The sequence below is a fragment of the Metopolophium dirhodum genome, chromosome 8 (assembly GCF_019925205.1).
Source record: "Metopolophium dirhodum isolate CAU chromosome 8, ASM1992520v1, whole genome shotgun sequence".
Lineage (NCBI taxonomy): Eukaryota > Metazoa > Arthropoda > Insecta > Hemiptera > Aphididae > Metopolophium > Metopolophium dirhodum.
In genome coordinates this window covers 3051109-3078945 of record NC_083567.1, presented here as the reverse complement: position 1 = coordinate 3078945, position 27837 = coordinate 3051109, and the positions used below count along the sequence as shown (strand labels likewise).

The 27837-nt window shown below is 26.3% G+C and overlaps 2 protein-coding genes across 11 annotated transcripts in view; one reads left to right on the top strand and one right to left on the bottom strand.

Moving 5' to 3' along the window:
- The window catches only part of LOC132950987 (protein furry), a 114899-nt gene that overhangs the window by 77997 nt on the left and 9065 nt on the right, over window positions 1-27837 (bottom strand). The window lies entirely within an intron of this gene.
- On the top strand, window positions 143-27490 carry LOC132950988 (FMRFamide receptor). Of its 6 annotated transcripts, none has more exons than XM_061022641.1 (8): window positions 1112-1270; window positions 7679-7954; window positions 11453-11564; window positions 12073-12310; window positions 15707-15906; window positions 16174-16501; window positions 16755-16935; window positions 22114-27490. In XM_061022641.1, exons 3-8 carry the CDS (start codon window positions 11512-11514, stop codon window positions 22212-22214), a joined length of 1101 nt encoding a protein of 366 aa, XP_060878624.1. In that variant the 5' UTR covers window positions 1112-1270; window positions 7679-7954; window positions 11453-11511; the 3' UTR covers window positions 22215-27490. The 6 variants fall into 6 exon arrangements, with proteins under 6 accessions (XP_060878623.1, XP_060878624.1, XP_060878622.1 ...); XM_061022639.1 differs by having other exon boundaries at window positions 1112-1393; XM_061022640.1 differs by lacking the exons at window positions 1112-1270; window positions 7679-7954 and adding an exon at window positions 143-307.

The following is a 27837-nucleotide window of genomic DNA, read 5'->3' as shown; positions in this document are numbered from 1 at the left end:
TATGAATTTGTAATGTTATCTATAAAGGAATCTATAAAATGTGTCTTTTATACATTTATATAACACTTCCTATAATAGGTAGGTACTAACTAAAGAAAAAACGAATCTATAAAACAAGATGCGACCACATACTTAGAAATGTTTTTTTGTGATTGTTACTGCTAAACAACTAAAATGTATACAATTGTTCAGTATTATTTAGTTCAAAGTGAATTTAATAGCTAGATACATAAACAGCTACCATAATTTACTTGTGTGCATCATAAAGCGAAACAATACCTGTCGGAGTATCATGGTCTTTAAAAAGGTATATATTTTAATATACAGTTTGTATACAAAGTTTTATATTTTATATCAATAACCAATATAATATATTTACAAAATAATTCAGCTTACATATTATGACCTCGTTTTTAGATTCGAGAATTTTATTTTTCTAAAATATGTTTGATAGTTATAATTCTACTCATATTTTTTAATTAGCAGTAAATCAGTAAAACAAATACATTAAATTATTTTCAAAGTGGAAATTTTTTCAACTATAAAAATTTTTTTAAAAATGTATTATAGAAAAATATAAAACACGCGGAACTCATAATGTAATTGGTTTCTTATTTTTATACGTAAATAAAAAAGTAATATTTTTAAAATGAGATCGGTTTAGTTTTAATTATTAAACAATAATTAACGTATTCGTAAAAATAAACATTTAAATTTAATTGATACGTCGTATTAAATATCCTTGCAAAAAGATAAATTTAGTTTACGTTATTAATTTACGCCGATTAAATTTATTTTGATTTTTAAAACCTTACTGAAAGTAAAGAGAAATCAAACAATGCAAATATGTGTTTATTTTATTATATACTTTGTGATAAATATACAATATTATATAGGTACAATCACGGTACATAATATTATATGCACATGGAAATTTTAAGTTTTTTAAGACAGGTTATAGGTTTAAATGTTTAATTCTTAAGTCTACAATGGAGTCAATGGTGTAAATACTGGAAATACTTAAACTTAAAACGTAAATTAGGGAGAATTCAAAAAACGGAAAAAGTACACCGTGGTTCATGGGCGCTGAACTTTCAACGGCGGTTGCCTATAGCGGAGGACGTTTGAGCTTTCAGTTTCAGTAGCATTCCGTCATTTGTGCCGAGAGTAGCGACTCAGTTAATCATACACAAAAAACCTAATAGTGCAATATTTTAATCGTTTTAGTTCAGTGATTTTATAAATGTGATTATTTACACAGTGATAAGAGGTACGTATGTGTGAAGTCAAAAACTTGGATTATTAGAAAAGTCAAATGTCTCCAAAATGAACTGACTCGCGTTTTTAATAATGTGCAAGTCAAAAAAAAATATTTATTCGTATATGGATCAAGGTACTGTTGTTCTTTATTTTCTAATAATTAACATCGATATTACAAGTATAATATAAAATGTTACACTAATTTTCAATATCAGTTTTTTTTTTTGTATTTATGTTAAATCCATCGTTTTCAATTGATCAATTAATATAATAAACACAAAATAGTATAAACAATTTTTATACCATTTTTATATAATGGTCGATAGTAAATATTTTAAATTTAATAGTTAATAGTTAATAGTTCATAAATAATACTATTAAGTACAGTGGTGCGCTTTATCGTACTATATATACCAATAATAGGCACATAAATGTAATAGAAATAAAAACATAAACAAACAATTTTAATAATGTGAAATTTTACGAAAGCATATAACATCAAATTCGACAACTTTATAAAATTGCATTTAATAATATCAAAACAATTATTTTATCAAAAAAAGACAAGGAATGTATTGTTTTAAATTTGAAAGTAATAATAAATCATTGTACCTATTCAGAAAAAAATTCTACTAAATAAACCATATTACCTAAAGCTTTTTTTTTGTTCGTTATTTCCTCAAAACAGAAGGTGTAAGAAGGGTAGATTTAAAAACAGATTTCCTCCATCAAAGAATAAAATAATGAATTTATTAAGTTAAATTTTAATCTGCAAGTTAGATTGACTATCTTGTTTCAAAAAATTGAACATAACTGTGGGACCAAAATATTCTTTAAATTCTCTCAAATTCAAAAAGGTTAGAAAAAGATACGACTAATGGAACATAAAAGTTAAATTACTGTTTTGATTGGTCTAAAGTAGGGTAAAGCCGCGATTTCCAGTCGGTATGTCACGTAATACCGTGACGTACGTTACAAAAAAAATAATTTGACAATTTTTTTTAGATTTGGTCTTAACGATTTAAATTTATCGCCATTTTTTTAGATTTAAGTTAGAATGTTGTCCTGAAAAAGGGTTGAGAACCATAGGGGTGAAGTAGTAAACATATATTATAATATATTGTAAAACATATTGATATCACCAAATAATAAATAATGATTTTTAGCATAGCTCGGTTTACCAGAGTTTATTTACGATGGTTAGTCAGACTAAATATTCAATAAATTGATAGATTAAAATATCATTGAAGTTTAAGTCAGACTAAAGAATATTAAAATGTATCAAGCGTGAAATTTTAAGAGTAATCTTTTATGAAGTTTAAGTTCGATTACCTAAAATCGCAAACTTTATGAAACAATAATTAATGTTTTTATATAAATGGTCGAAATTATTCGCTACCTAGTTGTACTAATAATAAGTTACTAAAATAAGATTTGAATTAAAATTTGAAGTTCCTTATTTCCAGAATTCAATCTTCTGCATAAATAAAAAAAAATAATCAGCATACTATAGGAAAATGTTAAAAAGAAATGTACACTAATTTATGGCAGTACCTATAATTATTAAAATTATTTGAAAATTAGTGAATATTAAAAAAATTCGTCTTTGAAAAATTATCAGCCATGTCCTATTTTCAATCTGATCTCACAACTTCTTATTAAACTTTCAGAGCACGTTTACTATTCGAAAAAGCGTGTTCCGAAAAAAAACGTCATTGTAAAACCAATAGCTTTCTTGAGGCTGCTCAGAATCTAAATTAAAACTTTATAAATAAAGTAATAAGTAAAGAATACACATAACAAATAATCTAAATTAAATTAATTAGAAGAAAATACCTATTATGTATTATGTATTTTATAACAGTTTAAAAAGAAAAAAATGTAATATTAAATAATGAAAAAGCTATATTATAGACACAAAAGAATATGCGTATCTCTAAGTAATTCATAGCTTAATAAGTATCGATTTGAATTAAAACTTATCTATATTATTTTTACAAAGCAACAAATTATTAAAACTCTACTTATGCGATTGAAATTTTTAGCACGTATTATTGATAGTCTTATAAATTAATAATCACTGAAAAACATTTCACATTAGAATAATGCATGCTCTGTAAGTTATAACAATGTATAATCTGTAATCTATGACATTTAATGAATATTTGTATGGAAAAATTATTTATTACCTATTCATCTAATATAAAATATACTACAATTGAAAATTATTTTAGTAAACATGTTTGTTTTTTGTTAAAACCAGACAATCTCTCAAGAAGACTAAGATTTAGGGTTTCTTTTCCGGGTAAAAAATAAACTCCGTGTTTATCGTTTAAATTAAAATATATATTCAACTTACTCTGATGTTTAAGTATTTAAAATTATATTATATATTATAATTTTAAGGGCATTATAATGATATAATTTGTCTCTGCCATACACACATGTAGTATACCTAGTAAAAACGCTTGCCATATTTCATACTGTATGATGTATGATAGTTGATATTAAGAAGTTATAAAAAATATTATCTGTTTTTCCAGAACTTTTTTTTATAATTTTATTTTTAAGACGACATACACCTGCTTTTTAAGGGATATTTGATACAGGCAATTTTAATAAAAAATTGAGAAAAATTTTAAACTTTAAATACATTTAAATTCTAATTTATAACAACTTACAAGTGGTGCCAAGTTAGTACCATTGCTGGTTGTTGCGTGATTCGAGATTAGATTTTGGTATATAAAAAAAGCGGAATCCAGCGAAAAATAACCGCTTCACAGTTACACTTTTATATACACTCATAGTAAGGAAATCAAATTTATACACCATAAACAAGATAATATTTTCTGTGCCGTAACATTTATATTTATTTAATATCATTAATATAAAAAAAATGTTATCATTGATTAAAAATCTATTATTTTTAAGTTCTTCAAACTTAAATAACTTTTAGATTCCAAGCGGAGCGCTGAATGTATTTATTTTATAACGATATTTTTTTGTCACGTATACTGCTGTCATGTTTTTTTATCATTGCCGTACTTAAAAATCACTGATTTATTTATTTAAAAGTCTGGAATACATACACATTTCCTTAGAAATAAACATTGAAATAAAGAACGTATTGTATAATGTTTCTATAAATGTATATTAATGTATTGGTTTTGCAATGATGCGTGTGTGTATTTTATATATAATTGTGTGTTGTATATATATTTAATATTTATTTGTTTTAAATGTGTCTGTAGGAGCTTTATAGGAGCAGTTAAAATGCTTCAATATTCCACTTTGAAAGTGGTTTCCGGTAGCAAATCTGATCTAATTGGTCTATGGGGTAAAAAGTAAAAATCCCAGGTACCCCTAAATAAAATCGAAAAAAAAACTAAGGAAATATACATAGATATTTACATAACACCTGATTTCGATTTGTTTTTTTATTTAATTAATAAATGAATAGCCTTATAGATTTGAAATTTTCTACACGTTTTATATATTACCATTTTCCATACATGGTATAAGATTTTTTGGGGATTTATATAATATATATAGGTGCATCTGAAATGTTCGACTATTTTTTCGATTTCTGTGTGATAAAATTCTTGTTTTTAACTGAAATGGTTATAAAATGTAATACGACGTTCCTCAAAATGTATTCTTATAGAAATTACAAAATATATTAGGTACATGATTACAATTACAGAAATTATAGATGGGTGGCAACATGCAGTAGTTGACCTAACCTAACCCGGCAGGTTGATTTGGCAGTAGGTACTAGAGATAGGCCAAACAATAATACACGATGGCATATTATAATTATTATTATATAATATATGCGACGTATGTAGTTCAACAAAGTATAGTATAACTATTGAAAAATAAACCATTGTCTAGTGGTAGTATGCATACATATAATAAAATATCGTTATAGAAATAGAGTATGGTGCTGCACAGTGCACACCGCTCAAAATCGGTTTTCGTACAGTTTATTATTGAATTCAAATTCACCATGTCCATTACAAATACCAGTTTCAATGACGAGGTACATGTACTTGGAAACCTACTTGCAACAGAGGGATATTCGCAATTTTTATATTAATGGTACCTACCTATCAAAACAAATAAAAATACTAGGTACCTACCACAAAGAATTATGGACTTCTGTATCTTGTATACCTTCATCTAAATTTGATTTCTCAACTATGACTTTTATTGCCCGAATGGTTCTTTTTTGCGCAAAAAGGTTTTCACAAACAATTTATGGGTGTGTTCCTAACCTAAGGTTTTATTAATTTAAAATGGATACCTAGTGTTTTAAAAAAAAATAATACTTCAAGAGAACGCAGATAATATAGATATTATTCACGATATATATTTTTTTTGTTATATCTCGAGATATAGGAAGTGTACTGGGTGGCTTCTTTCATCAATCCCAGTCATGTTAATGTAATATTTTAGCCTATATTCTTATTGTGCCCCAGGGTACCAGATTGTATATTTCATTTAAAAATAAAAATAAAAAAATATCTCGAGAAAATTTAATATTAACCATATAGTCAATATTACAGTTTTACTATACATGTGTGTAAGATGGAGATGACTGTTTTGAATATTACGACTTCATAACCTACTGGCGTCAGTCCAAAATTCAAACAAAACATAATATCAGAATATACGTAGATACTTTTGAAAAAACATTTAGTTCTTTATTACAAAATATGGACAACAGTAATACCATGATAGGTACACACTACACATATATTGATATATAAGTTGCTGATTGGAATTACTTATTTTAGATATACAATAATAGATTAATAGAAATAAATATATATTGATAAACCCTTTTTTAAAGCACCTAATAAAAATTATCCAAAGGTTTTCCATAGGGTTGACAACCGATCATGTAAATTTATTTTCTTGCAAAAACAAATAAACATAGAATATTTATATTACAATACCATTGTATCAATTAAATATTGAAATATTGAATAAAATTTATGAATTAGGGATATAATGTGAATAATTGATCCAAAAATCTTTAACACTCTAGACATTTAAAAAATATAATAAGAAATACCAAGTAATAACTGGTTGAAAAACTATTAGAAATATGCATTATTACATTATCATCTGAAAGACTAACACACCTATGAAACTTAATACAATATGCACCAAATAATGCCATAAGAATCCATTTAATCGTAAAATACATTTAAAAATTATTATGAAACTATTACTTATACCATTGATTATAAATACTATTTATAATCAATGCTTATACTAGGGTACTTAATTTATTTGATTATCATTTATCAATAATATTTTAGATTCTGAGTAGAGTGATTTTATGAAGATGTGTGTTTTTTTAAGTATACACGATTTATGATACAAAAAGTGCTTTGATTTTTAACTTCAATATCTTTTATAGTAGGAAAATGAAGTTAGTTTGATATATTTTGGGAAGTAAAAATTAACAATTTTCAGTACCCACTTTTTAATAAATTGAAAAAAAAAAATTTACGTAAAAGAGGTAAAACCAATATTTGACAAAATCGATTTTTTTAATTTGTAATAATTGAAAAATCAAATGAATGTAGATTTTTGTAATTTTCTCATTATTTATAGGGTACATTTTCATACCTACATGGTATAATTTTCAAAATATTTTGAATAATTTTGAGTTATTTATAGACATTTGATATTTTCAATTTTTAGGTTTTCTATAAATATCGAGAAAATGAAAATGTTCGATCCCTCAAAACAATTGAACATGTAATACACATATTTAATATGCATAATGTAATATGCATTTGAAGTTACATATTTTTAGTTTGTTTTAAATCTGAACATTTGTTTTACAAAAAGTATTTAGGCGCTAAGTTTATATATCTTGATAGAAACGTGCATGATGAAGTAACCATTGATTATACTTCCGTGATGAAATATTAAGTAACTCTTTTCGAGAACATTTTGTTAAAGAACACCAAACTTTAATGTTACTTGAAAATAACCCAGTAAATCTAGTCCGTCGATTACTCAAAGTCATAACTAAACTTTTATACGCATTCAAAAATGTGTAATAATACAATATACGATGATTTAGTTCATGGAATAATATATTAATATTCAAATAGATGTAACCATAAAACAGTGCGATGGTTTATAAATAGATTAGTTATATGATAATAAATGATTAATTAAATAGTAAAGAAATATTTTTGAATTTATATTTACTATAGAAATATAAAAGAACCCATTACTTGGGTGAAGTATACAACTTTAGATAAATTATATACACTTAAAATCAATCGCTGAACTGTTAATATTTAATTTCATACCTACCACTTATTTGTATGTGGATTATACTATTATATTAATTGAAACTAAACAATTTTTTTTTTTTTTATTTTATTAGTTAACCCGCGGCAACTTAGGCCATTGGATGGTGTTGAAACTGTGGGGGAGGGAACAGTAGGTATAAACACGCGTGTGTAGTTTTGGCAGATTTTCAAGTGGGCGCCCATACGTATCTGCCATGCCCGGGTGGGGGATGGCAGCACTTGTTCTCCGGACACCGTGACTAGCCCGAAGAAAAATGCCACCCGTGGACCGAGGGTTGAACCAGCACCGGTGTGCGTCACAACCGACGCCTTAGTCCGCTCGGCCACTCCGTTCCCTACTAAACAATTATGTATATTATGTCTTTCATGTATCATAGTTTAACTTAGATGCGGGGATATATATGCGATGTTTAGTTAATATGTGTAAATAATATTTATTAAGTAATAACAATGAGTATATATATCGTAACAATAGTACCTAATACTAATAATAACAATTTTAGTATGTGGTAAATAAGTTAAAATAGTTTCCAAAATAAATAGCTATAAGTTATAAACTTATAACCATTGATTTCGGAATTAACCTTTAAGTGAACGGGTAAAAGTGGTTTTCAAATTTCAAACATTTTATTTTTTTAATTAAACGAGCATTTAGTTACTTTTCAAAGAAATAGTTCAAGTAAGCAATCAATTAATAAGTAATACTATTTCTTTAACTTAGATATAAAACAGCAATCTCAGTTTTCACAACTTTCGGCAGTTAAATATTTTCAAACTAGTGAGTTTGTAAAAGTTTTGGTTTTCAATACCTACCTTACCCTTGACTTATGCACCTTTATGTACCAAAAACTATATCGAATTGTATATAAAATTCTATATTGAGATTACCAAAACCTCATTGCAAAAAATAATTCGAGCATTAACTTGTCCCGTCCCGTCTCTCAGCACACCCCTACCACCCTTAAATCGAACACTGTATGTACTTTAAGCAAACTTTAGACGAATATAATGATAAAATCACGATTGAAGTTGCACTGCTTATGTATTTCAAATGAAATATAATCTTAAATTAATTATATTTAATATTCATACATAGATAATTACTACAATAACAAATAACAATTACAATAAATACTGAAATAATTAAAAACATAATCTTTACTGCAAAATTTTAATTTTAATTTAAATAAATCAAAAATGATCAAAATTCAAAACCTAACCATGTTTTATATCCTATGTTTTATTTCAATGCGTTAAATATCAAGAAATAGAACAAATTTATATTTTTCGCATCAAACCTATAAATATAAAATAAACTAAACCCAAATATTCAGTAAAATAATTCATCAACGAGGAAGATAGTAAAATCGAATCGAAATCGATGTTAGTCTAAAATTAATGATCAGTATTAAGTTTTAATACCAAAGAGATGGCCAAGAATGTACCACTCTGGTGTGCTGTAGGCGACGAGTGGGTCACTGTAATGAATTGGTTAAATTTGAATTCAATGATACATCATTGTATACGAAATACGATTCTAAGCGGTGATGGTGTGTCAGCCTAGGATATATAATATATTATATTAATATTTAAATTAGTAATAATAGGTAGGTTGAATTCGTACTTTCGTTTATATACCTAAGTACCTATTACCTATCCTAAAGGCTAAGACTATAGGTGATGTTTTGGTTACTGAATGAACTAGTTAGGAAGAACCTTGTATTAAATTGTCAAGCCTTAGCTAAAAACATTGAACATTTTATACATTTTCAACTACAAAACTGTTTACAAATTTTCGTAATGTTGTCAACGTTTGAAGATTAAAATTTAATCGAGCATAATATGTATCTTTAATATGTTTAAATAGGTATAATAAGACTCTAGTATAACATTTTTATTTTTTTGACCAAACGAATAATTTTTTTATCGAAATTTATAGGAAAAAAAACCCAAGACTATCTTACTTTTTTGTAAGGTATCACGAAGGTGCCAAACAATTATTTTTTTAGTAAAAATATTTAAACTTTAAATGTTTGTATCCCCCCCCCTCCTCGACTACTATAAAAAGTTCTAAGAATTTTCAATGTTGACCTCCCCAAAAGTATTGACTAAATCCAATTTGTTACCAGAAACATACATCGAAGTTGATGATCAGAGCATTTTTCTACTAAAAAAGGGTTTCCGGACCAAAAAAAAAAGCATTTTATTGTAAAATCAATACATTACATCGTTACGCTCAGAATCTAAAATACTAAACATATTTTATTCATATAACAGAATAAATTTAGTAACGGACACAAGTATATTGGGTATTTAATAAGCATTTCAATTTTAATGATACTTAATTAAAAAGTATGATTCTGAGTAACGGTAATTTAAATTATAATATATAATAGAATTGTATTTCGTTAAAAATTTGATTTTAAGATTTTTCAAACATTAATTTTTAATTGATAATTTGAAAATAACAATTTCCTTGCATTTAACATGTCATGAAAATATGTCATGGATGATATTAAAAAAACAAAAAACAAATAAATAATTGAATAAAAATATACTCGTGAGCTTGGTACGAGTTATAATTATTTTCCAGCCGCTATTATATCATCACTTTTGGTGACTTAAACACGTACCTACATTTTTTTAACATTGATACAAAAATAATTTACTAAAAATAATGCATAACACAAGGATACAGAACATTTAAAAGAAATTCTAAAAATATTTAAATATTTAGAAATTGAAACATGAAACACATGTGGATAAACCACTGCAGTTGTACCATATCATATTTTATATGAGACCAAAAGTTTGTAGCTTTAAAAGTTGAAACTAATTATAAAACCAGAATAGTTGAATTCCATTAAGTATAAAAATCAAATAATAGTATTGCACTAACAATTTGTTTTAATTTAATTAAATGTTTATTAGACCTCATCTAATTTTAATTTTGCTTTTGAATAATTCAAAGTACGGTACGTGAAAAGACTAGGTATATGTATAAAGTATTATAATCTATAGTAGTACGTATAGTCACCTGTAAAATAATTAATTTTGATAATTTTAAGAAAACAATACCTACTTATTTTGTTTTTAAATTAAAGTTAATTTCTATACATTATAAATAAAGTAAAAATGTATTATATAAATTTAATAATAAGAAAAATATATATAATTAAATGTATTACTAATTACAGTAAATATTCGTCGGACTAGTGTTGCACTAGTCTAAACGACCAAATTAGTTCTGTTCTTTATATTGACCGTTAACAACTTTGACAAACGTATTATGATTTCCATTCTAAAGTTAAATGTTAATTACAATTTTAAAGTTATTAATGAAAAAAGTCGGTTATAAATGTTTTTAAATACAGCTGCATTGTATTTTATTCTTCGCCGTACGGTACAAATATGTAATAAGAATTTTATTTGGCGTCTATGCGTGTCAGTTTCACGTGTTAGAATTTCGTCTGAAAATCGGTCTATAATTTAACTTTTAGTCTCAATGGAGTTAGTAGACAGGTTCTAACCATTTATACAACACACTTCTCATTAGTTTCCCAGTTATTTCTACTCAGTTTAGTTACTTATGAGTTGTGTTAAATATATAATCATCGTCTAGCTACTAACTTATATCATCTTTAAAAATAAATAAAATAATTGTTTTAATATAAATAATAACGATTTAAATATCTTATAGGTATCATAATAACCTTTAGTAAATTATGTGATACAAACAGATTCAATATTACCAACGACACTACTTTACTACTAACCGATTACTAAGTGCGTCTACTAATATTATTTAACCTTTTTATTTTGAATTTGTTTATGCATTTTTTTTTCAGGGATTTAGAATTGAACGATTGTATTTCTACAAAAATAATTGAATATTAAGTCCAAAATAATGTCGACTGATATAAATGAAGATTTTGAAGACGAAATAAGCCTAACTGACAGGTAAGTTATACTAGGTACTGTTACAATAAAAATGTAATATATCTTAATATTGAAAAATAACTATACAAATATAAGTCACGTTAAATCAATACTAAAATATAATAATAAATAATAATATATTTCTTAATCCCCAATAGTTTAAAGAAAAAAAAATATTGAAAATTTATTCTATATAATTTTGCTATTTATTTTTATATTGATACTTATATTATTTATTTTTAATTCTGAGCGGAGGTGATCTTACAATGACGTATTTTATTTTTGTATGATGACATGTTTTGTAGAAATTAATTTGCTCCAATCTTCAATATTGAAGGTGGTTTTTGGTAGATAATTAAATAATTTTATCTAGTTAGGATACTTTCAAGGGTCAAAAGTAATATAAACAGTTTATTACTTTGTTTAAAACTTTATGAGTTTATTAGTCAGTAATAATTATGAACTATGATCCTCAATATTTATCAATACGGTTTTAAAAATGAATAACCAAACTTTATCTGCTTTCTAGGTTTGTAAAATACTATCCGTTGGCTGTTGTATGTCTCGGAAGCTTGGGAAATTGTATATCAGTGTTAGTGTTTTTCGGGACAAAATTACGAAAACAATCGTCATCATATTATTTATCTTCGTTAGCAATCAGTGACACATTATTTTTATTAATACAACTGATGCCTGTACTATCCAAAGTTGGAATTGGGATATATCACATGCAAGGTTTTTGTCAATTTTTCGTCTACTTGGCCCAGGTAAAAAAAAAAAATATAAACAATAACTGGTTAACGTATTCTATAAAACTGTTTGTACAAAAGTCATTAGTGATGTTTAAATTTAATTAAAAATTTTAAAAACGTAATCTAAATATATTAACTAAATTCTTTAGGTATTAAAAGTTGTAATTATACACATCTATAATCTATCTACAAAACTAAATTAGATACTTGTTAATTAATCATTATTATTTATCATATACATAATATTTTATTTTGGAATACATCATGAGACTGGGTTATGAAACACTCGTCTCCCCTATTTCGTATCCCCTGTTCGATACAGGGTATACATATTATTATAATAAGGATTTTAATGATAAATCAAAATAATATTATTTTAACCGGAGTTTTTAGTATACCTAAAATAAAATCTATAGTAAACCTGGTATTCAATCTTTAGAAATAGAAACTAAAACTTTCAAACTATATTATAACAATAAAACCGACATTAATATTGTTTGCAATTAATTTAATGTAAATACAAAACAAATACGGATTCTTAAAATATATTAAACATAAGTACGTAATATACCTTTTACAGTTATCTTATTCAATTATAATGCGTCGTTCAATTTATCAAATTTTAGTGAAACCAAACAACAATTGTTGTTTAAGTAAAAATAATAATAAGCAAATGCGATTATGATTCTTCGCTAATTACATGAGTTGTACATAATCATCAAATATCTCAATATCAACATAATTTTTAAGTACTTAAGGCCTTTTTCGCAGTTGGGTATTTATTTATGTTTATATTAATACAATGAAAATACTAAATATTTTAAAAGACGTCAATAAATGTTACATCGTATTACATTTTTCAAAAAATATTTTTTTCTAAGATAATTAAAAAACCTACCTTTTTAAACACCGTGAATTTAATAATAACTAATTACATACAAAATGATAAATTCAAACTTCCAAACCATTTACTCAAAATGATATGGGTGTATTTGGAGTAAACACACTATTCTATTTTACCTTAAACTCTCATCTTGCCCCGGGTTTCCTTAGTTCACAAACAGTATAAAATTAAGTATTTGATTTACATAAATATAATGTGGTGTAACATATTAAAATATATGAGCACCCCCAAAATCCCTAAGGGATAGTAAGTAAAAACACTTCAACTATAAGAATATTAATAATGTATCATACACATCAGAAGCTTTCAATTAACACACAATTAAAAAATAAGGAATCAAGTAAAAACATAGATTATTATAATAAATTATTAGCCATGGCATTTCATAAATGTCAAATATAATAATTACATAAATGATATATAGATATTATTTTAAATTAGGCAGACTGAAAATAAAATAATACCACTTAAGCTAACTCTAAATTGTATGGGTTTTTTAGAACACCAATTAATATTCAGATATTTTGAAGGTAATTAAAAAAGTAATTTTATAGTTATATACAAGGGGGTTCTTTAACATATTACACACACTATTTCAAAAGTGCAAACATTTTTTGAAATTTTATTTATAGGGAACGTAAGATTAGGTTAGGTATGTATTTCATATTAAATATTTTTATGTTAGGTAGGTATATTGCTATACTCAATTTTAACTTTCTTAATTTGTTGATTATGCCATTATCCCCATTTGATTTTTAAATGACTGCATACATTTTAATTTTATAATCTGATTTTGAATACTGTTCAGTATTTTTTGATTTATAAATAGGATAATATTCCTATTTTTTTTAAACTGAATAAGTAGAGTGCACTACAGTATAAGTATATATATAATTTTTGGCGTACCTTTACCACTACACTCATGTTATCTATACTCTGTCCAGTGTCTATCGAGATAACACGCGGCTTTTCCGACCAAAATCAGTTCTTCTGTGCATCCGTACGCATGGGTGTCACGTGGGGATGCACAGAATCGATGTGTTGTCTCGCTGAATAAAGTATAAATCTAAAATGCTTAGTACAAACATTTAAAATCTATTGCTGTAATATTAGTTATAAGTAGATATTTTCATATAAAAAATATTTTCGAGGCATTTAAATGTTTTTGACTTTAAGTACATTTTTTAACGTATTTACTTAGGGCATTCTTTTTTTTAAACTTTTTTCTAATAATATTATGAATAAAAATATTTAAACACACATATTGGACTAAAACAACAGTAGGTAATCTGGTTTTTAAATAAAACAATTCAAACATTTATCTTAATTTCCGAATAAATTCGGGGTCAATTCCTGGGAATTTTTTTTTTACATCTTTTAGAGTTTTATTGACATATTTTAATATTTTGAAAGAGCATTTAAATCCGAGCCCTACAGTAATAACTAATAAATCTTTATTACCCCTGATTTAGAATTTTTAGGGCGAAATTCTAAATATATGATAAATGTGATACTTTTTAACTACTTTTCCTTACTAGTAATAATATGATAAAAATTGAACAAGATAATATTATAAAATTACATTTTATATCAGTTAAAAAAAATTAGGTACCATTCTATTTACATTAGCGTAAAATCAAATAAATATACAGTTAAGTTTAGATAAGATTATGTAAGTAATTACTTTCCATAGCATGATCGATGCTCGCGATTTAAAGTAAATCAATTAAACGTCGTAATAAACAGTAACATAACTAGTGAAAAGCACTAACATCTGTCTCATGGATAACAATTCTTCTTCTTCAAAAATAACAGCCTGTAAACTTCTGATGAAGTAAATCGATCCCCTCAGGTGTGGAATTTTATTACAGCAATTCTAAGGCATTATCTTAAGTACGATGAAAAACCTATAAGAGTGCATGCAGTATTCAGACGATAATTAATCTACAGTTTAAAATAAGACGCGGTTGAATGAAAATAGAACTCCAACATAATATACTATAAATCAATTTTATTACATAGGTACCCAGGTAATAAATAATATCATCAAATTCCAACCATTTAAACAATGATATATGAATATATAATTGAAACTAATTTTATAAAATATTTTAAAACTAACATCAAATTGCAACAATATTTATTTTTTAAGATATACATATAGGTACGATGAAATATATAAGATGTGTCTCGAAAAAAATTTCAAACACATCTTATATTTTAATTTTATTGATTCAGGTCTATTTCAATTTAGCAATAGAATCGTACCTACATCTTAATTAAGAATAATTAATAATAAATAAATAAGTTCTAAAAACCAGAAAAACTGATGAAATGCAAAAACACTATTCTCAGAGTTGAGTTTCAGACACAATTGTGGAACTTGTTTATGGATTGAAAATATAAGAACTAGACCAATAATGATATTTATAAGATTTTATAATTTTTTCATTTTATCAATATACATTATAATTTATTAAACTAATTGTTTTTTTTTATATACATAGATATGCAGTTTTATTAGCGTGTGGCTTGTTGTGGTGTTTACATCAGAACGTTTTATAGCTGTTCGATATCCATTACACAGATCAGTGATATGCACAGTATACAGAGCTAAAATAGTACTAAGCATATTAATCACATTTGCATTAATTGTACATATCCCGTATTTAGTGATTTCAGGACCTAACGACAGAGTCTTAGCAAAGTAAGTATTGTTTGAAATCATAATGAAAACGGATAGGATTAAATTAATTAAATTAACACTTTCTTAAAATTTTAAACCACAGTTCATAAAATAAAATATTTACTAGTCAATATAAAAATTTGAATCTTTATACGTTAACCATGTTTGGGGATAAGGAAAGCTTAAAAAGTTTTATGTAGCACTATATAACATAAAATACATTTTTTGTATTGTCTAATAGTATAAATAATGATTTGTTACAAGTCTAATTAATAATTTTACAATTAGTAACTCAACAACGACAGAATGTAGCTTGAACTTTTCATGGTATGAATTATATACGTGGCTAAACTATGCAGACGTATTGATGAACATGATGATACCATTTTTCCTGATCGTAATATTCAATAGCATGATTTGTCAATCTGTGTGCCGGTTAGCTAGAATAAGACGAACAATGACACTTCACCCATCTAGAAGAAGACAATCTACGTCACAAAACTCGCAACACACATCTCAAATAAAAGTCACAGAAATGCTTTTAGTCGTGTCTACAGTGTTCTTATGTCTTAATCTGCCATCATACGTATTCCGAGTATGGATGGTATGGGACACTGTGAGTATTACAGTTTTGTATATTTATTATTATTTATACATGCTTGATTTTTAACGACCATTTTTATAGATGGTTTAGAGACCATAAGACATTTATAATTTTTAAATACCTAGCCAAGATGTATAACTTATTATCGAGGATGATTACAATTAAAAGAGATACAATATCTTAAAAATATCAATTGTTTTATTCAAACGCTGAATAACAATTATAAAAACATATTTTTTACAAAGTTATATTTCTTGATTTTTAGATAACATCGGCAAAGTACAAAACTATACAAGTCATTGCAAATCAAATGTACAACACACATTTTGGAATAAATTTTGTACTGTACTGTGTAAGTGGTCAAAATTTTCGAAGAGCTTTGGTTGAACTTTGGAATAAAAGAAGACATTCCAATAAACGATTAAAGGAAACACAGGTTACAACAGGTGGGCATTATTTACGTCATAAAACTATTAAATAATAAATTAATTGCTATTATATTTATAAAGCAACAAACATTTTTTGAAAAATGTGATAAATACATTATTTTATAACTTAAAAAAAATATAGGTTATAAAATACTTTAAATAATAAACATTATATGTAGCTCTACTATATGTGAGCTTACTAAACAAACTTTTAAGACTTAACAAGTAAAAATACCAAATCAATAGTGTTCAGAAAGTTCACTAAAAAATTGAATTTGTTCACGTTCACGTTCAGTGCTTAAAAAAGGAACTCGTTCACGTACACGTTCATATTTTTTTCGAACAAACACGTTCACGTTCATTGGAAATATGAATTGGTTATTCATCTAATTTTTGAATTTTTTTTTTTATGTATTCTTTAAATACTAATACAAAATCGTGGATATCATAATACTATTGTTTTTCTATGTACAGCCGTACCCACTAAAATGTCACGTATTTTATTTTTATAATTCATATTATATTATAATATATTATAATAGTATTATCAATCAATATTTATTAATATTAAATTATTTTGAAAGTCTTAAAAATCGTTAAAATTCATTAAATATATAAACGTCGTTCACGTTCACATTCTATTTGAAAAAAAACGAATAATATTTACGTATGGTTCAGTAAATATGAACGTGAACGCGTGAGCCGACGTTCTTTCCAAACACTGCAAATTATAGAAAATACAAACTAATTAAACCGTATAACTTTAATAACTAAATAATAAAAATAATATATTATATTATATTTATAACAATATTTATTAAAATATATAGGTTTTGCTATTATTATTTTAAAATGCAGGCAAATATTAACATACAGCACACTGCACGATTAAATGTACATAAAATAACATACATTATAATATATGTAATATTTAGTCTAGTACTCTAGTACCTACGTACTTATTATATTCGGGAAAAAGATAAAATTGTCCCAAGACACTACTGAAATTGAATAAAAATCGAATTATTTGAAAAATATGGTTTTAAAGTATGCTTACATAGAAATTCCAAAATTGAATTTTAATAAATTAGTTATTAAAGGGAAATAAAAGTGAGCGTGTTAGGTGAATTACCAATACCATGCATACACGATACACAAATTATAAAACTAATTACTTTCACATTTTCACAATACAATAAGAGCCTTAAATATAGCAACAGATAATGGATTAGTACAGTATATTATAGGTACATACATTTTCGACAGAATATCAGCTATATTCTGACATATTATGCGATTTAAAATAAGGATAATAATTTAAAAAGTAAACAAGGCAAAAGTGGTTATAAACCCCTATATAAATACAACCAACGGTTAGAAATAAGTTCTTAGAAATTCTAAACCAATAGTATAAATATGAGAATAGGAAAAAGGTAAACATTAAAAGTTTTAAACGTAATAAAAGAAAAATAGTCAGGCTCAAAAGACAAATTGGATTATTCATATAGAAGTAAGAAAATATACTTATATATAAACTTAAAAGAAACTAAAAATAAATCGTGAATTTTATTATTATTACCTACAGTAATTTTCATACATTTTTTTTAAAAATGTGTAAAATAGTCAATCAATGATGAATGACAATATATTACCATCATAAATAATAATCAAGCTAGGTATGCATACTTAAAAATCATTGTAACTTATTTTTTTAAATTAATCTCAATAATTGTATTATATTTAATAATATTTATGATTTTACAACATATAATAATATAATTGGGGGACGGAGTGGCCGAGCGGATTAAGGCGTCGGTTGTGGCGCACACCAGCGCTGGTTCAAACCTCGGTCCACGGGCGGTATTTTTCTTCGGGCAAGTCACGGTTAGGTTAGGCATGGGCATGGCAGATACCTACAGGTGCCCACTTGAAAATCTGCCAAAAACTACACACACGTGTTTACACCTACTGTTCCCTCCCCCACAGTTTAAAAACCACGCAATGGCCTAAGTTGCCGCGGGTTAACTAATAAAAAATAATAATAATAATAATATAATTTCTTAAATTCGTGATTAAAGATATCTGAAGCATGTTCTACCTTTTTCTTACACACGCGCAATATATGAATTTAGACGTATTATATATTACAAACGTACTGGTTGATGAAACGATATGAAGTCTGAAAAATGATTTGGATTTTTTGACATGTTTACTTGAGATAAATTCTTCAACATTTTTGATTTTTTGATTGAAACATCTTCGAAAATATAAGTTTAACAATTTTTAAAGATTTAGAAGTTAAAATCAAACCCGTGGGAAAGCCGATTTCAAGTAGACTTGACGAAGTATTTAATTCTGCTTTCAGAATTCTTATCGCTTGGTACATACTACATAGTACTATTATTGATTATATATTATTATTTAATCCCTGCATAACGACACCGACCAAATAGTACGCAAACAAATTAATAGGCCAGTGAGCAATCTATAATAATTTAAAATCAATGATACCATATTGTGTGGCAAGAGCGGGAAATAAGCTACTTCAGTCGCAGGTGAAAGTGCGGCACGAGCCACAATCCTTCTTTTTTTGCTACGCTTCTGCCTCTTTTTGATATTACCGCGGCAATGGTAATTAGGTTTTGTTAGGACCACGTGAATACGTGATGGATTATCATTGTCAGATAGTATCGAAATGAACTTTACAGTTCTTGATGTCAAGATTCTTTAATCTATTTCATAGAACAGCGCGAGTGTAACCCACCTACAATCTGTTATTTTATATATAAATATTAGACAGTACTTATCCATAAGTTCATGTATATTAAATTATTAAACGGACTTGGACAATAACTTTTAATTATTGCCCACCGGTCACCGAGTAAAAATCAGTATTTACTATCCACTGGACGGAAAAATAAATTATCCAACGCTTCAACCTAAATCAAAAATTAAGCTTTCGGTTCAGGCATGACAAAAAACATAATATATTTCTAATTAAGAATTATTGTAAATATTATTCTTGCCTATAACTAAAACTTTTTTCCAGAAACTTTTATTATAAACTAAAATACAACGCATTAAAATCGATAATTTTGTATTATATAATACGATAAGTAAGTAAATAAGTATAAGGCAAAATAATACTAACTAAAATAAACGTGGATAAATTCTGTATCTAAGGGGTACATGGTTATTTAAAATTTGAAGGTTAAAAATTTACACATGAAACCATTGGGCAGAGGAGCTCATATATTGAATGAGGAAAAATAAATTTAATATTAAAAATTATAAGCTTATTTATAAATTCAAAAAACGATTACCCAATGAATAAAAATATGGCATATGTGCGTGGTAGGTATTGATTTTATTTGTTTTATGAACAATTATTTCGAATCAATAAAACGAATGAAATAGTTTTACATAGCCTACCCAGTATATTGATAAGAATTTGTGTATAGTTTGTACCTTCGTATTTCCACAGGCAATTTTTGGTTTATCAATAGTTTTTTTAAAGCCTAGGTATAAAAACTGCTGATATCTGTTGAAAATTCGAAAATATTGAAGTCTTCTGAACAAACATAGTGTTATTACTTTTAATCTAAACGTAACTTAAAATTTCAATGATAAAATTCAATATATATTTCGGATAACTCTAATGTACTAACCAACACCACTAATAATTAATATCCAATAAGTATTTTATTAATTATTAGACTTAAAGATGAATTGAAAAGAACATTATAAAAAATTAAATTAAGAGATGCTGATTATATTAAATGATAGAACGTTGATAGATGAGTTTGTTTTATTTATTTTAAAATAAACTATTCATTTATGGCTAAATTACGAAAAATAATGCAACTATTTTCTCATAGTTATTATCCATTAATTATTATAGTTCTCTACGATTTGTATAAGTGAATATTTTTATTATAGTTACGAATTTACGGTACAAAGCATGAATAACAATGAATTATTTTATCAACTGAAAGTGGAATTTAGAACAATTTAAATACAATTACACATGAAGTAAAAGTATTTACTGACACATTAAAAAAAAAACGTAAAACTATTGTTTCGAACTAGAAATCAAATGTAGGTATAGGTACTGCAAATTCTAAAATTGTTTCATATATTAGTCTTTTATATATAGAACAACATCAGCTTTACATGTTATATATTTAAGGTAATATTGTTTTTATTCGTAGAATGTAGAAACAAACAGATTGGTCATAATGTTTTAAAAAATTTCAAGAGCTTAAAATTAATATTTATAATTAAGAACCAATAAATGCATTTTATAAATGAGTATAATTTCATTTAAAACCCGCTTAGGTACCCTGAGAACATTAAGTGAATATTTTCGAGTTGGTATTCTGTCTTACAAATATATTTTTGATGAGTTTAATAGAAAATATAGTATATAATTACAAATAATAATAAGGCATTTTTTAAATTTTAATTGTTTGTGAATATCAAATTTAAAAAAAATGTTTTCATGTAAGAAAACTAAGTTTAAATTTCAAAATTTAAAATAAGAAGTAATCATATAATTATACTATTATATTACATTGTTATATTATTATCCATCTACATCCGTTTCTTATAATTCATATTTCATACCTAAATGAAACACAAAATATTTAGAAAGCCAGCCAATAATTGGGATGATTTATATATTATAGCAAATAAGGATCCTTATTCATCAACTTTAACATCGGTATATAATATTCTTTATGTTTACTCAGTATAAAATTATAATATTAAAAAATATATATCCTTGTGATTGGTCCTGTATTGTTATACTAATAATAATAATAATAATAATATATTTGAATAATTTAATAATAGATTACTCTTAAAATTAACTCAAAAAATACCTATAGGTACCTATAGTGATACAAATGTATCAAATATTTTTGTTTGTGTATTGATTTTTTTTGAATTGTTCAAAAATTATTATTTACGATATCCAGTTAAATGATATCATAGATACCCGTGATGCGTATCATGATATCATGGGTGCCAGGGTTGTTATGGTGTATTGCAAAGGGGGATGTATAAACGCGACTTGTTGTTAAAAAATGTAATTCCTTACCTTTTACAACAATGGTTATCGATTCACATAAATATACAAAAGCTTTTATAGAATTTAAAGTACTAATAAATAACTTACAATATTATATGTTGCAGTATTATCAGAATTTTCAAAAAGTGGGGTTGGATCAAAACAAACTACCGTCAACGGAACTTGGAAAGAAGTTCATGAACTCATACCAATTGCACACAGTTAATATCTTAAAGATTAACTATTTTTTTAATATAATGTACAAATATGGTTATATATATTATAATATAATATACATTGTATACAGTAATAAATTATGTTGCAATAAATAGGTGGGGATAAAGAGGGTGGTGTGTGGGAGTATATTCTCCTCCCAATCACCCCACCCCCCCCCCCCAAAAAAAAAAAAAAACTAATTCTTGTATATGTGAGTGTGTAAATTATTATAATTATTATTTGATGTAAATAGAGTAAAAAAAAACTTATAGTACAACACTAAATTATCATAGTTGTTAATAACAAATACATAAATAATTATTAATTTTCTTTAGAAATATCGATATAACGATATTATAGTATTTTTAATATGGATTTATAATTCGGTACATTTCTTATCGCATACAAATACTATACAAATACTGACAACCCGACATTATAAACACAACAGTTCGACATGGAAATTTAATTTATCAATGTTCTGTATTTTTTTAATGGTTGGTTGGAACTTATTTTCTTAACTTATTTATATTTAAAAAAAATTTACAATATGTTGTAAAATATCGATCCTTTGGTATTTACTATTTAAATACAATAATATGTTAATAGTTTATTAAATCCCCTCCTACAGTCCTACCAATAAATACTTTCTATCGATGCATGTTAAAAACAAGCTTTATAATAATATAATATATGTATAGGTATTTAATGCACTATATAATATTAAGGTATTAACAATCAATCTTTTTTATCAATAAATATTTTATAGGTAGATATAGGTTGCCTATATATTTTTGAAGAATAGATGATATTTTACATGTCTGCATATAATTATATTGTGTTTTAATAGTAGCTAAATAAAAAAAACATACAATTAATAGGTAGGTAATACTGTATTGGCTTTCATAATATAATAAAATATCTGTAAAAATAAGTATTTTGTAGTAATTAAAATATAATGATTCTATTTTCTTTAAATTTAGATATTGTATTAGATTTTAATTGTTTTTTTATGATTAATACCCATGTTATAATAACTATTGTCATTTTATAAAATACATTCTGGCCCTTTTATATATTGTATCAACGGCCATATAATTATAAATGTACAAATTGTGAATTTTCAAAAATTATAGCAATAAATTGTTAAATATTTTTATTTTTAAATATAGTCGAATTTGAGTGTCCTGCAATTTCAAATAGGTACTTATATGAAAATATTATACTATTTATATATTTTGCAATTATAGACAATGTTTCTAAAATATGTATTTCTACGGCAAAGCATTTAAAATGTAAGATTTATTTAATGATTATTTTAATAGCCACAATTTGTCAGCAAAATGTTCAAATTCAAATTTTTAGAAGATGTAAGTCTTTAAATTTGTACATTAAATGATACCTATAGGTTCCATTTCCAAACACATACAATTTTACAAGAAATATACAAAAAATAGGATACTTGTTGAAAGTTACTAAAATAAACATATTAGCAACAAAAAAAAATAAAAAACACTATAAGATAATTATTATCTTATTTTATAATTAAAGTGTTACTAATGAGTGACTTCTCTCTTCAATGTTTTTTTTGTTTTCTTTCCACGCTATGTATGTAATTTATCAAATATTTTTACTATGCATTTTCTGTATTGATGGTTTATCTCAATATATAAGTTTAAAAAAAATGTATAATCATCATATTCATCATAATTTACATGTTAAAATAAATAGTAAGTCTACTGTAATGATAAGGCCGTGAATTGAAATTCATTTTTTCTGAAAGTCCCAAAAACATTGATTTCAAGCACACAATTAGTTTGATCCATTAAAGATCTTTTTATTTATATTTTATTTAAATATATTCAATCTATTTACAAAATAAAAACAATAAGTAATAAGGACAATATAGACAAGTATATACAAACATGAATCGCGTGAAGAGGAGATCGTTCATTAACAGAAACTCAGAACATTTTTTTTTTCCTATTTAAGGAGATTTCTAGACCAGTTTCTTTTTAATCGACGGGGAATTTGTGGTAATGTAAGAGAGGACATGTTTTGAATTAAGGGGTTTATGTGGTTTGTTAATTTTGAATGAACACTTTTATAGTTTTTTTTTTGCAATCTCGTTTACTGTTTGTATTTTTAGGTTATTAAGGAGGGTTGCATTTGTTATGTGTCATGGAGCACCGGTTATAAGTCTTAAGTTAATTGACTGGAAGGCTTGAATAGGACGAATGTTTGCGGGTTTTGCAGGGCCCGACATTTGGATGCTGTATGACCATATTGGTCTGATGATTACTTTGAATATGAGTAGTTTATTTTTGAAACTCAAGTTAGATTTTAGTAGAGGTCTAAGTAGATGGAGTCGAGAGTCAAGTTGTTTTCGTTTTTACTTGGTCTGGTGAAGTGGAATTGATTTGTTATTGAATTTTAGTAGGGGGCATTCCCTTTTGTTTAGGGATAAATTCACCTGAGCGGATTGTTCGTTATTGTTTTTAATTTTCTAGTTATTGACCCAAGATTCTATTTTATTTAAATGGAATTGTAGATTTTGAGATGCGATATCAGAAATATTATTTTACGTAAGTATTGCTGTGTCGTCAACAAATTAGGCGAGAAGAATTTGGTTTATTGTAGGTAACTATATCAGCGGTGAAGATATTATAAAGTGTAGGTGAAAGGTCACTACCCTGGGGAAGTCCAGCTTTAAAATCATGAACCGTCGATTAAATATTTTTTTGACGAACGGAAAACGACCGTTTTTCAAGATATGATTTGATTTTTAAATAATATGGCGAAGGAAGAAGTGTTTTAGTTTAAATAGAAGCCCGTCATGCCAAACGCGGTCGAAGGCCTGAAATATATCTAGAAATATCCTGGGACAGTGTATTGATTGGTCTCGAGGGAGGCTGAGATTTTTTTAGTGATTCTATGGAATTGGTGGATGGATTATGTTGTATTTGCGACGGAAATCGAATAGTGATTTTGGTAATATACTATGTCGGTCGATTAATGGTGTAATTCTATGTAGAATTAGTTTTTCGAAGAGCTTTGCAAAAGTGGGTAGTAAACTGATAGGACGTTAAGAACTGGTGAGATGGTGAGGTTCTTAGGCTTATTAGGTTTAGATATTATAATGGTAACTGAATACTTCCATGTAGGAAGGAACAAAGACAAACGGAGCTTAAAAATCTTAAAAATTAAACATGTATTTTTCATTTTCTTTTGGGTTTCTTATCTTTTTTTATATTTAGAGATTTTTTTGGAATTTTTTTTAAACTTTGAGTACATTTTTCGCAAATCTTCAAAAAATAGATAAAAGTTGAAATTAAGTTATCATTAACTAAAAAAAAAATAAATAGTTATTTTTTTTTGGTTTCGTCATTATTTTTATTGCGTATGTGTAAATCAGACCAATGTGGCTGTGGCTGCAGTGCTGCACAAGTTCAAACCAGTCTGACTAACGAATTTTCTATTATGTACTATTGTCTATTAGTGTATTAAGTGGTACCCACTTTTAAAGGCATTTTTCTTGTTTTTAAGAACATTAAACACCGCGCCTTATAAGGTAGTTAGGTTAGGTTCACTAGTCCTCGACTACCTACCATTGCAACCATTGATGGCTCTCTAGTCGAAACATTAAAATTTTTTATTGAACATGATTTTATTATTGTTTTTGCTTTAATTCGTATTGAACTTTATTTAATCTAAATCATGTTGGAGCAAACAATAAAATGTCGGAAATACATGCGCAATTAGGTATTCTGGATTTTGATTTAAAAATAATAGTTTAACTACCCTACAGACTAGGACGTCGAGGGGTGAACAACTAATCACGTTCAAATTTTTTATGGTTAGGTAAAAACTTTGGGTTAACCTCCAACAGTCCATCCAAAAAACAGTATCTTGTAGCATGTCCTGGCATGAAGAAACGTTCCAGCTAGGACGTATATTTAGTATATTATAAAGATTTATGTACCTACCTATATGAATATGCATAAAAATGTACATGTATATGAATAAAAATTAAATCAAGCGACAATAAATGATAATGCAATATTATGACGTGTAAATGTGTAATGTGTATAATAATATTTCATGATACGAAAAATCGGCGGGCGACTATTTTACCAAGGTTTATATGTTTTTAAAAACCTACTAACATAATTTTCATATACAGTTTGATGATATACGTAAATACAAATATATAATACATTCTAAATAAGTCACAAAGGCGAATGAACAACTGTCTATTCCCACAAAGAACCTGTGGATAATATCATAACATAGGTTTGAAGTGTCTAATCTACGCCATAGGTACCTATAATTGTGACGCTAATAATAATCAGCTCCGTCACTCTCCGATATGTTAAAAAGCGAATTCCGATGATCAATTTATTATTAGCTCCGGGCACGGGAGAAGCGTCACAGGTTCTTTGTAAGAATAATATTACCGTTTTTCAAACGCTCTTCAACCGTTGTTTTACGAATATACATTATTATTTTTTATACTCGACTAAACTGCGTCATTAATAATTGTCAGTAGACATATAATATATATGTTTTGATAGACTGCAAAAGCAAAATTGATCGTACTTACAAGAAAAGTCTCACAATTAAAAATAGATTAATACATATCAAGTGACAAGTGCACGCTTTATAACAACCCCAGTCCCCAATATTCAATCAATGAAAATGTTGAGGCTTAAGTACACGGTCCTGAATCCTCTATAGATAATTGTGTCTCTTACCCGTCAGGCCAGTTAATTATTGCTTATCAGCTATAAGAAGTTATCGATTACAATTTATTTTTTATTCAAATAGGTATAACTATTTTAGAAAACGACATTACATTATTCAACAAACCAAACCTTCCAAAAAACTGTGGTTATATATATACAGTATTTAGTATACACACTGGGTGATTCATCAAGCATCACTCATCATCAACATCACTCATCGCTAAGTGCTAGCCCCCATTTTTACCCTGGTATTACCTATATATATTATATTAAAGCGAATATGTTTAATTGTCCAGGTCCATTTATTATCCTGCATTCCTGCATAGGTTCATTATATTATGTAACAATCTAAATAGGGAAAGTCTTGTATACATCCACAAATTGAATAATGAATACGAGGGTAAATATTTTTGTCAAAAGTGCTATATAACACTATAAAAAAATAGATATGCTATAGTTGGACATGGAGGGGGAATTCTTCGATTATCAACCAATCAACCATTTCATACTAATCTTTTGTTGAAAATATTTAAAACAAATAGTTTTTCTATTCTCATTAGGAAACCTTTGATATTATTGGCAAGGTCTCTTTTTAGTTTTTTCGCATTTATATATAATATATTATCAAATATATATATATATCTACCAAGTACTTATAAATCTAAATTAAATTGACTCATTCCATAATGGATTTTAATAACTTTTGATTGTTTATTCTTGTTAACTTTTCCCCTATACTAAGTATAATATTTGTGAATTATTACCAACAAAAATTGTATTGTTGAACATTTGGGAGTCCTCATTTTCAAACGAGAAATGCAAATTTCAAATTTTAGTATACAGAAGTATACTTGCTGAGTTTTTAAACTTTTTAAATATTCATTCATG